General features: G+C 41.6%; 2 protein-coding genes across 2 annotated transcripts in view; both read left to right on the plus strand.

The window, feature by feature from the left end:
* Positions 1 to 9,402, plus strand: part of Wdr64 (WD repeat domain 64) — a 151,008-nt gene extending 141,606 nt beyond the window's left edge. Inside the window, exons 28-29 of the mRNA XM_013021734.1 lie at positions 8,902 to 8,974; positions 9,277 to 9,402. Of these exons, the coding sequence (XP_012877188.1) occupies positions 8,902 to 8,974; positions 9,277 to 9,402 (199 nt within the window). The remainder of the gene's footprint in view (positions 1 to 8,901; positions 8,975 to 9,276) is intronic.
* A 949-nt stretch (positions 9,403 to 10,351) lies between these two features.
* The window catches only part of Exo1 (exonuclease 1), a 40,095-nt gene continuing 32,475 nt past the window's right edge, over positions 10,352 to 17,971 (plus strand). Inside the window, exons 1-5 of the mRNA XM_013021760.1 lie at positions 10,352 to 10,446; positions 11,334 to 11,507; positions 14,248 to 14,367; positions 15,081 to 15,204; positions 16,527 to 16,664. Of these exons, the coding sequence (XP_012877214.1) occupies positions 11,347 to 11,507; positions 14,248 to 14,367; positions 15,081 to 15,204; positions 16,527 to 16,664 (543 nt within the window). The 5' untranslated portion in view covers positions 10,352 to 10,446; positions 11,334 to 11,346. The remainder of the gene's footprint in view (positions 10,447 to 11,333; positions 11,508 to 14,247; positions 14,368 to 15,080; positions 15,205 to 16,526; positions 16,665 to 17,971) is intronic.

The raw sequence follows: 17,971 nt of genomic DNA on the forward strand, positions 1-17,971 counted from the left end.
TGTTCATATATATCTTCATACATATAGAGCCATCTAAATATACAGATAGATATAGACATCCTTCTGAGGTGGGACACAAAGATTTCTGAAAACCTGTATATTTAATAAAAATTATTACATTTTTGTTTGTTCAGTTTAATCAAGCAGAGCCATAGTGAGCTATATGAAGCCTCCTAGTAATAACTTTTGAAGGCTAAATAAATGCTTCACAAACAAATTCCTTTTAATATGGTGAGTAGTTTCATAAGGAAACTGCTTTTTAAATAAAGGCCAGAGGGATGTCGGAGGTTCAAAGTGAAGGACACTACTCATCTCACACTTCAGGGCCGGCTCCTTCAGTCTGCAAATGTGGTGACAATGAGCAAGACATCAGGGCTGACCTTGGAAATGACTGAGCTCAGGGCCAAGGACCTACAGCTTTCAATCACTTACTCAGTAAGAATTCAATAAATATTTTCCATACACCAGATCTTTGCAAGGCTTAGCAACATCACTGTTTCCCAGAGCTCTGATATTGCAACCTTCTAGAAGTTTTTGTTTGTTCTTTTGTTTTTAAGGCATATGAAAAAAAAAACTTTTCCAATCGATCCTCATTCCATTCTAGGACCTGATTGCTGACAAAATAGGTTTCATTCTCATGGTGGTACTATATTCTATGTTTTCTGTTTTGTAGTGAGCTGTTGGGAGCTTTGGATGTGTCTCCTGACTTGGCTTTGAGCACGTAAGGCACATGGCTGACCATATTCCTATATTTTCATTCTTTAAGAAGTGTCCTGCTCATTGTAAGCATTCAACCTACCTGGTAATGTTCAGTTCTGCCCACAGAACAGAGCTTCCATTGGCTTGCTGGTGAAAGTAACAGATCAATGCTTCCTGTCCACAGAGTTGTAGTGGTGGTCATGTGACAATACCTAGCATAGTTAGGTACATGAAGTGACACAGTCTTCGCAAGCATTAAGCCTCCTTGTTCTAGTAAGGGCACTCCTTTTCCTTTTGGTGACTTATAATTTAGCAGCTCTAAACCTGCTTTCTACAGCTGGATGCCCAAAGCCAGACTGGTTATATCCAGTCAACATTAGCTTAGAGCCTTTTGCTGAAATAGTAGGCAATGGCTGTCTTGTTCCACTGAGATCAAGAAGTAAGTTCGACATTAAGTCAGACATTAAGCTCTGAGAATGAAAGACTATACACATGAATAGTATAACTGTGACTGTTCCTTCCTAGACTTTCCTAAGGCCATTCACTGCAAGACATACTGTTACTTTATGATGAAATGTTAGCAGAAATCGCAAGTTATATCTTGTTTTCAAACATATCAAAAAGAAATGGAAATATGCATTCTAGCATTAATGAAATATGGTAAGATACCAGCATGAAAGTTACATATCATATCTTAATGATAGCACTTTACTCTCTTGGATCCATCCATGCCAAAATCCTGAAGCTATTCCTGAACTTCTTGGGTTCACCAGGCTACCTTGTTTGTTAAGGCTGCTCTACTAAAGTACCACAAACTAATAGGCTTAAGCAATACGAATTTATTGCTTCAATTCTGATGCTAGAAGTTTGAAACCCAGGTGTCCGCAGGGCTGGTTCTTTTCAAAGGCAAAGACGAAGGAAGGTTCTACTCTGCACCTTTCTCCTTTGTTATAGAGGGTCATCTTCTCCCTCTGTCTGCACATCATCTGTCCTATGTCCAAGTCTCCCCTTTGTGTGAGGACATTCACCTATTAGTGACCTCATTTGAAGTGGAACATCTCTGTGAAGACCCCTTTCCAAATAAGGCCATATCCTAAAGTACCAGGGCTCTGGAGTCCCTTATATTTTTAAAAGGAAACTTAATTCTATCCATAACTGGAGTAAGGAATTTTTTTGTAAAAGCCTAAGTTTGATCTCTTTTTATTTTTATCTTTTTTCATTTTTAATTACAACCAAGGATTTTTTTTCTGATCGGTAATATTTAGCTCCTTTAGGGAATCAAATATCCTTTTCCACCCCAGAAACTCTGTGTGTGTGTGTGTGTGTGTGTGTGTGTGTGTGTGTGTGTCCCCTAGACCAGGACTCAATTTTGCTCTCTGATGCTTTCACTCATTGACTAATTGGCTGGCATCTGAACCATGCCTCTAATGCTTCCCCAAACCCACCTTCTTTCAGGAATGGATGGCAACATGCATAGCATAATTTTAATTTCTTATGTTCCAATTGTTTAGAGTCCTTTTTGAAGAAAACCATGGGCTCAGGTTGAAGAACTGTAGAACAAGATCAGTTTTCCTTTTAATTTTTCCCTTAGGAGTGAAGGCTACCAAATCAACTACAAACACATTAGTGATTTTGTTTTTATCATGACATAGCATAAAATTGCAAAAAGGACAATAATCTAAGGATGGCTCTACTAGTGCTCTACTGTAATAGGTGATCCTGGAGGAAAGTCTTCATCCTTGTAATGAAGGGCAAACGTACCTCCCATACTAGATCATTGTAAAGAACAGAAGAAAAGGTAAAAGCTCTCCACAAACTATAGATCACTATGCACAGCTAAGTATTATAGAATTTTTATTAAAAAATTAAGTTAATACCAAGTGTCAGCATCTAGACATTCTAATACACCCTTAATATATATGACCTCACTGAATCTTTTCCACTATATGAAGCAGTCCAGTTAGGACCAATTTTCAGATAAAGAAACAAAAATAATAGATATAAAACCCTTTATTAAAGCCAGTAAATTAATATCTAGCAAGTAGTGTAACTCACATAAAAATCCAACCAATATTTGTTCAGATTTTAAACTGTTAACCAAGTGTATTGGTAAACAAACAAAAAAGATAAAACTCACAGATATAGCTTTGCACAGGAGTTCACAGAACTGTGGAAAAACTGGCCACAGATGTTTTGGTGAAAATATTCATTAGGTTTCAATGATAGGATTAAGGCATGTGTTTATTCTCTGCTTCTGAAAATAGAACTGCTTGCTGACTGAGTCCCCAGGAGGCTGATAGACCAATAAGTGGACAGAAAGTCATTACTGTGTCACTCTGAGAGCAGCTGCTGCCTGCAGAAATTGGCACTTACCACACAAGGACCACTCTTTGCCTTCTAATCAATGTGACTCTTTTTGCAGCATGGCCTTTCCATCTTGGATTTCTCCCCTCTAAGCGTTCTGTTACTGGCTATTTTCCTTGCTCTGTTGATGTATTGATGTTTGTTCAATCGTTCCAGGTTCTGTTTCACTGAGTTTTCAATACAATTGTCCCTTCTGGCTATCTACTGAATGAATGTCCTCTACCAGCTTACCACCTTGGAAATACTACCCGGATGCCCTATTGCAAGTCACGTTTTCTCATGAAAATCAAAACAACAGTATCTGCTTTGTGCTTGTGGTTATTTGCAAAACTCTCCAGGAAAAAAAATGACTAGCACAATGTGAACTTTTACATTTTAATTCTCTTTATCAGAACAAAACCAAATACAAATTGAAAGCATGGAGATGGGTAAATTGTCTCCAGCCATGGAAGATTTGTATTATAAAGAAAATAAACACAAAAGAGTTGGGTTCTTACTGAAAGTCATTAAGAGGCACAGTGGTTTCTGAGCCTGGGCCACTAAGTCAGGAATGCTCAATTTATTAACGATCTCATGTAAGGATGCAGAATGAGCCTAAAGCTATGATGTGGGTGAGGTTGGAATCATGTGTGGGAAGCTTATTTTCCAGTGTGGAGGTGTTCAAGAAGTCGTGGAACCTTTAAAAGGTAGAGTTTAATCTAAGTCATTATGGGTGCTGCCATGGGTAGGGAATAATGTAGTTCTTGTGTTGTCCCAGCTAGTTCCAGTGACAGTGATTTGTTGCAGAAGAACAAGACAGGCCACTCTCTACTCTCTGGCTTTCTGTCTATGTGATCTCTCCCTCTTGAATGTACTCCAGCCATGATCTCATCTGCCATAGTGTAATGTAACTAAAAGGACCTCCTTGGGGCCACAGAGAAACAGGCAACATGGTATTGCATTTCCAAAATTGTGGGATAAGAAAACTTTTCTTTATAAGTTACTCAGACCTACGTGTTTTTCTAAAGCAATAGAAAACAGATTATTACACTTGGCTATGATAACAGAAAACCTGTCCTCATCTGCAGTAAGCTCACGTTAAGTGAGCTTGGAAGACTAGGATTAGAAAGCAGATACATTATTAATAGTAGGCAAAATCTGGAAGCAAGCAAGGTGTTGGTAGCTCATGCCTGTAACTGAAGGATTTGCCTCTCCCCTCTTGGCCCAACCATTTTATGTATCTAAAGATGGAATAGGAAGGATTGATTCCCCACTCTATTCTCCCAGGAGCATACAGATGCCAGGCAAAACCCCACCCCCTTTCCTGCCCCTAGTCCAGTTATTCTTCCTTCCCTGTAATAGGCCACAACAGGGATTGTGCTACAAATGGAACTTTTCTGGCATGTGCTCAGGATGGGCATTGATATCAACCCGTCCTGCCACCTTGTCAGCCTTTTGCTTGAGCTCACCTTTCCCAAGAGTCTCTTTAACAGGATAATAACTCTCACTCATGACCTGGGAGCAAGTCAAGGCCATCCTATGACTGCAGACAACCATAGGCTTCACTTATACCACTCTACTCTGCCCAGTGCAGATCTGGACCCAGATGACCACAGCCCCAGTAACTCCTCGGTGCCCCCGTGCCAGCAGGAAGTAGCCAGAAAAGACCACGGATGTCCCTCCTCTTTTTATACTCCTTTAGGGTTCCAAATTATGGGAATCTGCGTTGTTCTCATAACTCCATGTTATTCCCTTCTCAGCCCGATTCTTTTAATGTATCCAAAGATCCTATATGAAGGACTTGCCTCTCCCCTCTTGGCCGGGTCATTTTATGTATCTAAAGATGGAATATGGAAGATTGATCCCCCACCCTGTTGTCCCAAGCCCATACAGATGCCAGGCAAAATCTTAGGTATGTGCAAACTTGTTTGATGTGCTGGCAGAGCAATCCACCTAAGCCCAGCTGTAAACATCCCATTGTGGGCCCAACTGAAAAGCCCCCATCTCCCTTAACCCAGCACCCTTTCATTAACCCCTGCTTCCTTACTCAGACCTTATATAAAAACCCAGCTCCTGTTCCAACTCGCTGGCACAACCTCCAAACCCTCCAAACCTGTGCCCCTTGCTGTTCCTCAATAAAAGTCCTCATCTGTTGATGGTCGAGTCTGGCCTATTCCTTTTCCTTTCTCCTACATTTTCCCAATTGTAATCATAGCTACTCCGGAGACTGAGATCTGAGGATTATGGTTCTAAGTCATCCTGGCAGGAAAAACTGTGGAATTCTTATTTCCAGTTAACTACCAAAAAAGTAGGAAGTGGAGCTGTGGCTCAAATGGTAGAGCCGCTAGCCTTGAGCAAAAAAAACTCAGGGATAGCAACCAGGCTTGAGTTCAAGCCCCAGGATGGGCACATATGCACACAACCAGAGAGCAACTCAGAGCTCTATCAATAGTAGAAGGAATAAATTGCCATTTACATATTGAATTCTACATATGAATGAAAAAGAAAAATGATTATGGGTTCTCTTAATAATATGTACATATTTCTCTGATAGAATGTTGAGTAAAAGTGGTCCAGTGCTACAGAAGAATCTCAGGTCGCCACTGGAATTGTGTCCTTGTCTTCCTAATTCCACAGTCCCATTTCAGCCTTCCAAAAACTGGAAATCTGTGCTCCTCCTTCTCCTGAGATACTCAGGATTCCCTGGGTAATATCAGTCCCCCGTGTCACAGTGAAGAACACAGGCTTTTGGACAGACAGATGTAGTTTGAATCACACTTGTATCGCATCCTGAAATATCCTTAGGTTCATAACAAGATATCCTATTTCTCTCTGCTTCAGTTTTTCTTCTGTAAATGGGGCACTGATAGCTATCTTCTCGAACTATTTTAAGAAATGCACGAGGGGGAAAAAGACATGTCAGATTCTAAATAAAAGTTGTTCGTTTCTTTCCTCTTCTAAAATTATGTTTTAAAAAACATATCATTATGGAAGAGAACAGTAAACAGATAACTTTGAACATATTAATGACACATTTCTATCTCTAACTGGTAACTGTGCCTAGTAGTTCAAAGCACAGACTTTGGAGCCAAGCCACATTGAGTTCAAATCTTTTCACACTTCCCTTTGTTTCACTTGTAAAACTAGGATAAGAATGTAAAGACTTCACTGATATGACTGTTAAATATTCAGTATGTGAAAGGTAACAAACTGGAAACATTAAGTGTTATAATTCAGGGCTGCCATAATAAAACTTGTTATTTAGATAGATAGATGATGTTAATGGTGATATTAAGTCCCACATAAGGGCTGGGAAGGTGGCTCAATGGTAGAGTGCTTGCCTTGCATGCATGAGACCCTGGGTTCTATTCCTCGGCACCACATAAATAAAAAGCTGGAAGTGGTGCTGTGGCTCAAGTGGCAGAGTTAGCCTTGAGCTGAAGAGCTCAGGGACAGCGCCCAGGCCCAGAATTCAGGCCCCACACCGGCAAAAAAATAACAATAATAATAATAATAATGTAAAAAGTCCCACATAAGTGTCACATAATTATGGTAGTTTCTCTAAAATGTAAATTTTGTTACCAGCTGTATATTTCAGAAGTGTGAGTATATAGAGACATTACACAGAGGATAGTTGCTCTTTTCAGCTGATAAAAAAAAAAAAAGGAGAGGCTAGCAGAGTGCTGGTGGCCAGTGGTGAAGCCAGTCCATGCAAGAAAGTCCATGAGACTCTTATCTCCAATAAATTATTCAGAAAAATCCAGAAATGGTGCTGTGGCTCAAGTGGCAAAGTGCTAGCCTTGAGAAAAAGCAGCTCAGTGACAGTACCTAGACTCTGAGATTCAAGCCCCAGTACCAGAAAAAATAAAAATAAAATTAGGAGAGACCAACTGAGCATCAGTGGCTCACATCTGTAATCCTATTTACTCAGCAGTCTAAGATCTGATTATCACAGCTCGAAACCTGAGGGGGTTTGAAAGTCCTTAAGACTCTTATCTCTGATAACACCAAAACCTGGAAGTAGAGCTATAGTTCCAATGGTAGAATGCTTAGTCTTGAGAAAAACTGCTCAGGAACAGCACCCAGAGTTCAAGCCCCAGGACTGGCACTCCTGCATGAGAAAAAGAGACTATTTAAAATTAGGAAGTAATTTTAAATTTAGAGTGAGTGAACTTTCTAAACTATTATTTTCTTTTTAAAGTTCGGCCTTCAAAACCCGAAGTCAAGAAGCTAGTTGGGAAAATTTGGGAAGGAAGGTAATAAACATACAGGGTGTATGTAGTCAATAGCTTATTAAGTTTCATGATGGATTTGAAGTAGCAGGAATGGGACCTTATTTTTTTTTTAATCTCTGAATTCCCAACACTCCCACATATGGTATATATTTTTGTATGTCTCAAAGCATTAAAGCAATTACTAGAATTGAGGAGGCTAGTGACTTTAAGAACAGCTTCTCTACAAGCACATTTTCCCTTGCTTTAAGTTCTCTTTATCCTATTGAAGTTTGGAACTAATCCCCCACTCTTCCTTAGAGTCTTCCCCAGGCTGCTACAGGGTGAGGTTTCCAAGAGCCATTCAAAAATGACTTTTCTGTTCTCCTTTCTAATTTTAGATGCAAAGATTACAGCTAGGGAGATTCCCCTGGCCCCTCAAACATATTCTTCAAAACTAGCAGGTTTTCCAACAATTTTAAGGTAATATATTTCACTATAGATTTGGGCAAATTGTGAAAAGGCTTTAAAAGCAGCCTGAGAGAACTATGTAAAAAGGTATTTAAAATAAAAAATAAAGAAAGCATGGTTAACAATGTGTTCATATTTTCCTCTTCCTCTCCTTGCACTGAATTTAAATTATCCTTCCCGTTGACCTCTGAGTTTTAAACATACCTCAAGATCTGGTCTAAGATTCTGTCCCATTTCTATCCCCCTACAACATTCCAAAGAAAAGAGGATATTGAGCAAGGTCTGAAACGATGAAACCCTGTTCCCTGCCTGCCACTTGAAGGCCAGTTACTCAGGACAAGTTGTTGGGGAAAGACCACAAGATTTACTTCTAATCAAAGATGCACGACCTGACCAACAATGACCATCTTGTCTCCGAAGTGCAAGCGCAAGACTTACACAGGGATTTGTGGGAAGGCATGTGAAATTGGGTAGTTACAAATGTCCACAGAGCTGCTTTTTTGATACACACACACAGCTTGCAGCATTTATGTAGATCACTAGCTGTTCTGGACTCTGTAATTCTGGAGAAGTTTCAAGGTTTGTGTCTTTAGAGTTCCTTTTCCTAGGAGTGTTTAATTTTGCAGTTAGTTTTCAGGAAAGAAAGGAGCATCTTTTCCTCCGAGAACAAGGGCCGTTCTGTTCCCTGGAAACTTAGGGGATAGATAAAAGAAACTGTTCTTGGGAGGGGAAAAAAGATGATAGCTGTCTGGACAACAGTCTTTGAACAACAGTCAGAGGTGTCTTTTATGGCAAAACTAGTGAGAGACTAGCTTTGTATTACAAAGATCAAAATACAAAGACTAGCTTTGTCTTTTTCAAATGGCTTAAAACATTAGTGATTTAAAAAAAAATAAAAAGTAAATGAACCGATGGCTCACGCTTGTAATCCTAGCTACACAGGAGCCTGAGATCTCAGGATCGCGGTTCAAAGGAAGCCCGGGCAGGAAAGTGCATGAGACTCATGGCCAATTTACCATGAGAAAACTGTCAGGGGCGCTGTGGCTCCAGTGGTAGAGCGCTCGCCTTGAGCTGAAGAGCTGAGGGACAGCGCCCAGGCTGAGTTCAGGCCCCAGGACTGACACAAAGTAAATGAAAAGCGAGTGAAGTCGGCACGATGATTTCGTTTTTCCCTTAGGTTAGAACTTCTCCGCATGCCGCCTCGCCCCCCTGCAAACTGCCAGTGGCCACTTACGTCCAAAGTGTCCAAAGTGTGGGCACCACAGGATCGTTTTATTGTTTGGTTATTTAAAAGTAAAACAATCAGCACTACTACATAAAGCACCGACAGATGATAATCATTTCAAAGAGAATGTGGAAATGTGAGGGGTGAGCAGCCCTGGACACTGATTTCAGCGGGGCTCTCTGGAGAGGTTTAAATCAACAAAAATCACCTCTACACAACCGCGCTGCAGCGCTGTTCACGCTGCCAGCTCTGAGGTTGCAGAGAACTACAATTCCCAGAAGGCTCAGGGAGAGTGGCACACTTCCAACTTCCGGTTCCCTTCTCCAGTCTCATTCTTCTGGACCGTTCCCGCTTTTCACGGAACTGCGAATGGTTTTAGCGGACAGAGGCAGCGACAGCGACGCCTTATCTCGGGAAGCAATAGAATTAGCGACACAGAAGGCTCAAAACTGATGAACGGGGGAATGAGGGGTGGGAGAGAGAGAGAGAGAGATCGGCGTCGCAGCGTGCGTGTTGGCGTCACTTCCGGTGGGTGGGGCACAGCGATCCCGCGCAAATTGAATGGACTTGGCGTTTTGGGGTGCAGAGCCGCTTCGGAGGTACCTGGGCGCCGCGATTCCGGCCTGGTTGCTCTGGCCCAAGTGAGTGAGGGAAGTCGCGAGCTGTTTTCAGGGGGGAGGTCTCCCTCCATCGTGTGGAGAAAGGGCTTCCCGGAAAGCGAAGGGTGTGGGGTCTGAAGAGGGGGCTCCCGCCGGTCCCCGCGGGGTCCCGCTCGCCGTCGCGTGTCCCCACGCGCAGAATCCGGGGCTCGGGGAGGACGGGAGCCTAGTGGCGCGGTCCTCCCGGCCTGCGGGACAGCCGCCAGCCCCAGGGCCCCGTGCGGGACGTGATTCCGCGGGAACTTCTCCCGCCTTCCCGCCGAAGCCGGCCGCTCGCTGCCACCCGCAGGCTCACACTGGCAGGGTGGGTGACGATCACACGTTTTCGTTGCTGCAGGCCCGAGGGAACACGGCGTCTGGACCCGGCGTGCCGCCTCGCCCCGCGCATCCCCGGCTGGGGCCGCCCTCGCCCCGCGCATCCCCGGCTGGAAAGTGGCTGCTGTGTGTGGTCCCTACGAGTGATCGCCTGGAGCTGATCTGTGCCACATGGCGCTCACTCGCTCTTTCGGTGCTGAAGAGGAGATAATTACGCGAGAATATTTAGTTGGCCTAGAAGAAACGGACCCAAGTTTCACCAAACACATAGTATGTCCATTTTCCTCAGCGTGAACGAATATCTTGTTAGGAGGTGTATTATCCGCAAAGGTAGTGGACTAATTGGTTTTCTCGGACTGTGGCTTGAGGATCACGTGCATCCGAATTGCCTGCATGTGTAAAATCCAGCCACCCCCTACACCTCTGGAACTAGTGACTGTCACTGGGAGTTGAAAACTTGTGAACCCCGAAACCTGAGAACTGCTGGACCTGAGCATCAGTGCTTCCTGTTGTGTCTCCAGGGGTAAGACTGGTTCCTCTGAACCTGTGATTTCCAATCGTTTTTCTTGGAACTTTGCACAGCAACAGTTTCCCAGGTCTCTGGGATCGATTTTCAAAGTGTCCTGAGGCATTATCACCTCGTATTAGCAAAATATCCATTACTTGGATGGTAATACATTTCAGTCCTCAAACAGTAAAAGTCCATTCCTGCGATTCTGTTTATTGTCAGTTGAACTACTTGCTTTTCTACAAATTTCTGTGGTTGTACGTGTGTGTAACTTTGTATGATGGCATTTTGATGCAATAATTTTATTAATAGGGTGTTGTACAGAGGGGCTACCATTTCATGGGTTAAGTAATGAGTACATTTCTTTTTTGGGGTAATGTCACCCCTTCTACTTTCCCCCAGTTTCTCACCCCCCCATCCCTGCCCATAAGTTACATAGATCATTTTCCACGTAGTATAACTGAACATCATAATTGCATTTGTTCACCCTCCCTCCCTCCCTTTCTGTACCTCCTTTGCTCCCCACTCCCATAGATTTTTTTTTAAACTTATGCCTTGTCAAAGAAAGAGGAGATTCTAATTTTTGTAGAATCCCTGTGTTGATAACTTGAAGCACACATTATGATTCTAAGTAAAAGCACTTTGGACCAATGGTTACACATCAGATTGCTGAAAAAAATACATTAAGCAACTATTAGGTGGCATTAAGGTAGTGTTCATGATTAATATAACATCTAGGCTATGGAAACTGACATTGATATTAGATTAAATAACAGTTTCTGTGTAGTAATTTGGTATTAGATTAAATAATAAGTTTCTGTGTAGTAATTTAAACTGCGTAACACTTTTTAGTAAATATATTTTGCTTTAAATATTGCTATTTTCCCTTTCATATCATGCAGTTAGTTTGGCACTATGGGGATACAAGGATTGCTACAGTTCATCAAAGAAGCTTCTGAACCTATCCATGTGCGGAAGTATAAAGGGCAGGTAGTAGCTGTGGATACCTATTGCTGGCTTCACAAAGGAGCTATTGCATGTGCTGAAAAGCTAGCCAAAGGTGAACCTACTGATAGGTAAGTTTGGATATGATCATTCTTTGGAATTAAGAATGACTGTTTGGGGCTGGGAAGGTGGCTTAGTGATTGCCTAGCATGCATGAAGCCCTCGATTCAATTCCTCAGTACCACATAAAAAGAAAAAGCCGGAAATTATGCTGTGGCTCAAGTGATAGAGTGCTGTCCTTGAGCAAAAGAAGCTCAGGGACAGTGCCTAGGCCCTGAGTTCAAGCCCCAGGACTGGCCAAAAAAAAGAAAAAAAGACTTTTTCTCATAAATGGGTTGTTCTCCTTCAATTCTAGATGTTTATTAAGAAATGAGAATGTGTGCTTTAGAATATTTCTACACATCTGGGCTGGGAAGGTGGCTCAATGGTAGAGCCCTTGCCTTGCATGCATGAGGCCCTGGGTTCGATTCCTCAGCACCACATAAGCAAAAAGAAAAAAAGCCAGAAGTGGCCCTGTGGCTCAAGTGGTAGAGCGCTAGCCTTGAGCTGAAGGAGCTGAGGGACAGTGCCCAGGCCCAGAGTTCAGGCCCCACGACCAGACCCCCCCAAAAAAATATTTCTATGATATAGGATTTTTATTCTTAGTAATAAGCCAAAATATCAGGACAGTAATGGAGAAAGATGAAGAATTATCAACTAACCTTCCTTCCTGCTTTCCTCTTTCTCTTTTTCTCTTTCTCTCTTTTTACCTCCCTCCCTTCCTATCCCCCCCCTCTCTTTTTCTGTGTTTATTTTTGTGCAGGTGCTATGGCTTGAACTTATGGCCTTAGCACGGTCCCTTAGTTTTCTCACCCAAGGGTGGTGCTCTACCATTTGAGCCACAGCTCTACTTCTGGCTTTTTGCTGGTTGGTTGGAGGTAAGAGTCTCATGAACTTTCCTGCTGTCTAGTTAGAATCATGATCCTCAGATCTCAGCCTCCTGAATAGATAGATGCGGGCTCCCAGTATCAACTTTAATCTTCACCTAAGATAAGCATTTTCACAATGGTTTGAAAAATCCATAATGATTTTTGGGTGCAGTCAACACACTGCTAAATGTTACCAAAATGAAGCACAAGAATAGTATATTCTGACTTCTTTCAACTTACAGTCCATGCTGACATCCATTCTCAGCCATGTGACATCACTTGAGGCAGGTTGACTAGGCTGATGCCCTCTATTGTTCAAGTAGAAGTATTAAACAAGAGTAATTTCTAGACAGATATTTTCACAGAGATTTAGTCAGTATGATGATTTGTTTTCTTTCACAATATGTAATTTATTTCTTGGAGGGAAAACTCACAGATCTTAACATGATTTACTTAAACATAAGACCAAGTAGGTAAATTATGTTAATCCTGCTTGTTTTCAGGAAAAGGTCTAGTCATGGACTAAACAAATGTTTGGGCCTTTGAGGCCTGTCAAGTTAACAAAGTCAAAAGTACCTGTAACAATAATATTTGTAGCATCTGAGGAGACTGGGTTCTTCTTCCACTCTAGCTGCTGAAATGTGGCGATGGGAGGTGCTGGGAATGAAAGGGCTTCATGGATGCTAAGCACCTGCTGGACTGTCTCTTCTAAGAAAATGCTTTGAAAGTAATTTTGTTTCTACTAGTACTTTGAACAAACTTGCAACTGTAGCTAGACTACAAGTTTTTCATTGCTACTTTGAGTGTTTTTTGATGTTTTCTTCCTGCGAATTTCTTCAGTTTTTTGGTGTAATTCTGATTTTTGACTGATTAGATGAGTTGTTAATAATACAGGTAATATCCTTCATCATTACAAGGCAAGAAATGGAATCCACAGGACTTTCCCTATAGTAGGTGCTTAGTAAATGTTCATTGAAGTAAAAAAAAAAAATATTTGGAACTTTCAACAGAGGCCTTGTCAGACACTCTGTCACTTGTGCCATACCTCTGGGCCTTTTTTTGTATTTGCTATTTTCAAGATAGAGTCTTGCTTTATGCCCAAGCTCCCTGGACTGCCATCCTTCTGCTTGTACAACTCCTGTCACTGGAGATGACAAACACATGCCACCCAGCTCTTGGTGCAAATGGAGTCTTACAAACTTTGATGCCCATGCCTCAAACTGAGATTCCCCTAACTTCCACTTCCCAAGTAACTAGGATTGTAGGCGCTAGCCACCACATCCAGCTAGACAAATTCTTTGTGTAGACTATTAGGTAATACTCTTTTGTCACTGTTAAATTTCTTGTTTATGATAGCATATTATTGGAAAAATCAAGTGTTTATTATTCTTTCAGGTTTTCAGTAGATTTGGAACAATAAAAATATCAGAATCAAGCCGGATGCTGGTAACTAACACCTGTAATCCTAGCTACTCAGGAGACTGAGATCTGAGGATTGTGGTTCAAAGCCAGCCCAGGCAGGAAAGGCTGTGAGACTCTTATCTCCAATTAACCACCGGAAAACCAGAAGTGGCGCTGTGGCTCAAGTAGTAGAGCACTCCCCTTGAGCTGAAGAGCTCAAGGACAGCGCCCAGGCCCAGAGTTTAAGCCCCATGACTGACCAAAAGAAAAAAAAAAAAAGAGAATCAGAAAGGATTTCAAACCCTTCTATTTCATAGATGCAGAAATCAAGGCTTGGAGGATCATAAAAGATGGATGTGAACCCAGGTCTAAGTTAAAGTTTTCATTTCCTGTGAGAAGGTTTTAAAATACAAAACGAAATACTTTCCCCAAATTGTCTCATCTGTTCTTAAAATATTGAGATGCAAAGCTCTTAAATTTGTTTTTTTCTTTTTCCATATAGGTATGTGGGATTTTGTATGAAATTTGTAAATATGCTACTGTCTCATGGGATCAAGCCTATTCTTATATTTGATGGTTGTACTTTACCTTCTAAAAAGGAAGTGGAGAGATCTAGAAGAGAGTAAGTTGGTTTGATTAACATCTAACTTCATTGTGCTAAGGCCAGATACTACAGGCCAAATAATACCCAGTTTTTAAAGTCTTAATTTTTTGAAATGTGTTTATAGCCTATTACATGAACAGATTTCCTTTAGTGTTTGATTTGTGTTAGATTATTGCAGCCTTTAAAATATATTAGCTAGCCGGGCGCCGGTGGCTCACGCCTGTAATCCTAGCTGCTAAGGAGGCTGAGATCTGAGGATCACAGTTCAAAGCCAGCCTGGGCAGGAAAGTCCCGTGAAATTCTTATCTCCAATAAACCACTAGAAAACTGGAAGTGGCACTGTGGCTCAAGCACTCAAGAGTGCTCACCTTGAGCTGAAGAGCACAGGGATAGCACCCAAGCCTAGAGTTCAAGCCCCAAGACCGACCAAAAAATAAAATAAAATATATTAGCTACTATACTTTGTTTTGACATTATGCATTGTTGTAGAAGTGTGACAGTAAACGTGCCTGCACACACATGTATATGTCATGAATCACTTGTTCTTTTTGTCTAGAATCCCATAGGATCTGGGTTAATATTTCCAAGCATCTAATATATATTCATTTTCAAATGAATCAATTGTCTTCATTCTAGAAAAATGACATTAATTACAGTTTTGTTTTGTGATTTTTTTTAAATCAGTTTCTGTAATTTCTTATATATTAAAGAGAGATATTCTTCCCTTGCAGAAGACGACAAAGCAATCTTCTTAAGGGAAAGCATCTTCTTCGTGAGGGGAAAGTCTCAGAAGCCCGAGAATGTTTTACCCGTGCCATCAATATCACACATGCTATGGCCCACAAAGTAATCAAAGTAAGCCAATGAAAAGGAAAGCTGCAACAGACGATTAAGTTCACATAAGCTGTTTATTCATGGAAGGGCAAGGAAATCATAGGAGGAAAATTGATCTAATCTCAAATAGAGTAGAGGCAGAAGAGTCCCAATAGTTTCCAGAGGAGAAATTCTAAAACAATAAGTAAGGTTCTTTTGAGGTAAGGAATGTGTATCGATAAACTCCACCCGTGTGTTGTTCTTTAGTGAAGGAAAGGACAGATTCTCAGAGGTTTGCACTCCTCTTAATCAGTTCCTACTTAGATACTTCTTTCCTCGTCACCCTAAATCTTAGTGTCGATGGTCTACGGTCTCACTCCCGAGTTATCCCTTGGCTAGGCTTGTTCATTACGATTAGTACAAGTGTAGTTTTAAAGGGGGTGGGGCTCAACTTTTTTAGCATTCAGTCCTGCCATCCAGTTTCTAACCTAAAACAAGAACTGAAATTCTCTTATTTATGTTTTATTTGTCAGTTGTGGAGCCTGAAATAGGCCTAGACATTGTCCTTGAGTTTTTTGTTTTTCCTCCCACTTTGAGCCACAGCTGCGCTTTGGTTTTGGGGTAATTAATTGGAGATAAGAGTCTCAGATTTTCTTGCTGCTGGGGCTGGCTTCATACTTGTGGTCCTCAGAGCTCAGCCACCTGAGTAAATAGGATTGTAGGCATGAGTCACTAGTGCCTGCTGAGGAGGACATTGCTATAAAAGAAAAGGACAGGAGAAAAACAGTGGACTCTATGTGGTCACAAAAACCTAACAGTTAGTAGCATCTTCATTCTGTTTTGCCTTTCCTTAACTTCCTGAAGGAGTTCCTTGGGCCTTGGATGCAAATACCTAGAATTTGGAACAGGAAATTTGTTTTCAGATTCCTGATAAACAATTGTTCTAAAAGTATTTCCCCTGATTTTAAAATAGAATTTAGTGTATATATTTTTATGAATGCCTCTAATGGGAAAATATGTGCAAAACTCCAATGTATACTATGGTAACGGAGCCATTCTTAAAATGGTCGTTTTTTTATGATTTGAACTAATTTTGTTTGTGGCTCAGGCATTTTCCCATTTTGGAATATGTAGCAATTTGTCTTTATATTTATTGGCTGGTTTGTTTTTTGTGTTCTTGGTTTGTTTTTTAAGACTTTGCTTAATGGCTGTGTGATTGGTATGAACTTTGCTATAACCAAAAAATAGGAAACTTAAGAGACCAGCAAGTCATATTGACGCTAGTTGTAAAATGAGCCTGCTGCAGATCTTGTTCGGGGCCCTGTGGGTGCTGTGCTGAAGGTTTACTGTGGTCTCTCTCACAGGCTGCCCGGTCTCAGGGAGTTGATTGCCTTGTGGCTCCATATGAAGCGGATGCTCAGTTGGCCTATCTTAACAAAGCTGGCATTGTACAAGCCGTCATTACAGAAGACTCTGATCTTTTAGCATTTGGCTGTAAGAAGGTATTCACCTGAAAGTACTATATCCTAATTTTTTAACTCAGGAACTTGTATGTGATAGGCAGGTGTTCTGCCCCTATGCCACACCCCTATCTTTTCTATGTGGATAGAAGTTATGTTAAATTATCTGGACATGCCTACAGTTTCAGCACTTGGGGGGCGAACAGGAGGATAGTGAGTTCCAGGCTAGCCCAGGCTACATGGCAAGACTTTGTACTCACTATAATTTGAGCAGGTGACATTGTCCAAAAGATGTATTCTGACTTACATAAATGTATTCCCTCTATTACATTTATAATAACAGTTTTAGTTTTAGTCGGTTGTGGGGCTTGAACTCTCTGGACCTGGGTGCTGTCCTTGAGCTCTTCAGATCAAGGTGAGCCCTCTCACTAGAGCCAGAGTGCCACTTCCAGTTTTCTGGTGCTTTATTGGAGTTAAGAGTCTCATGGAGGCGCTGGGAAGGTGGCTCAGTGGTAGAGCGTTTGCCTTGCATGCCTGAGGCCTGGGGTTCGATTCCTCAGCATCACATAAGCAAAAAGAAAAAAGCCAGAAGTGGCGCTGTGGCTCAAGTGGTAGAGCGCTAGCCTTGAGCTGAAGAGCTGAGGGACAGCGCCCCTAGGCTCAGAGTTCAAGCCCCACAACCGGACCCAAAAAAAAAAAAGTCATGGAGTTTCCTGTTCAGGCTGGCTTTGAACCGTAATCCTTAGATCTCAGCCTCCTGAGTAGCTAGGATTACAGGCGCCCGGCTAATTCAAAATTTAAAAAAAACAAAATTTTAAAGCAGTAAAACAAGGAGCTAAAATTATTCCTGCAGTATTTTATTTAATAGCTTCAATTTGTATCTATTAAGTGTTCATTTACCCCTATTATAGTGTTTGTTATTATGTAAAATATGCAGAAAGGTTTGCAGCTTCATGTTAGTGACCTGACTACTTTATTAGAGTTAGCCCTTTCTTTCCTTTTCTTTTCCTTTCTCTTCTTCCTTAACCTTCCTTCCTTTCTTTTTTCTTTCATTTGTTCCTTCATTCTTTCTATTTCCTGTGAAAAAGTTTCCATTTCCTGTGAAAAATTTTGTTTTAAAACTTCCTTACCATTTCTTGTGAAAAGGTTTTAAAACTTTGCGTCCCTCCTTCCCTCTCTCCCTCCCTCCCTCCCTGCCTGCCTGCCTCCTTCCCCCGCTCCCCCCGCCCCCCCACTTCTTGTCTGTCTGGTCTGTCTGTCTGCCTGCCTGCCTGCCTGCCTGCCTGCCTGTCTTCTGGAATGGAACCCATGCCCTTACACATCCAAGGAAAGAGCTCAATCACTGAGCT

Source organism: Dipodomys ordii, unplaced genomic scaffold, assembly GCF_000151885.1.
Source record: "Dipodomys ordii isolate 6190 unplaced genomic scaffold, Dord_2.0 Scaffold57, whole genome shotgun sequence".
NCBI lineage: Eukaryota > Metazoa > Chordata > Mammalia > Rodentia > Heteromyidae > Dipodomys > Dipodomys ordii.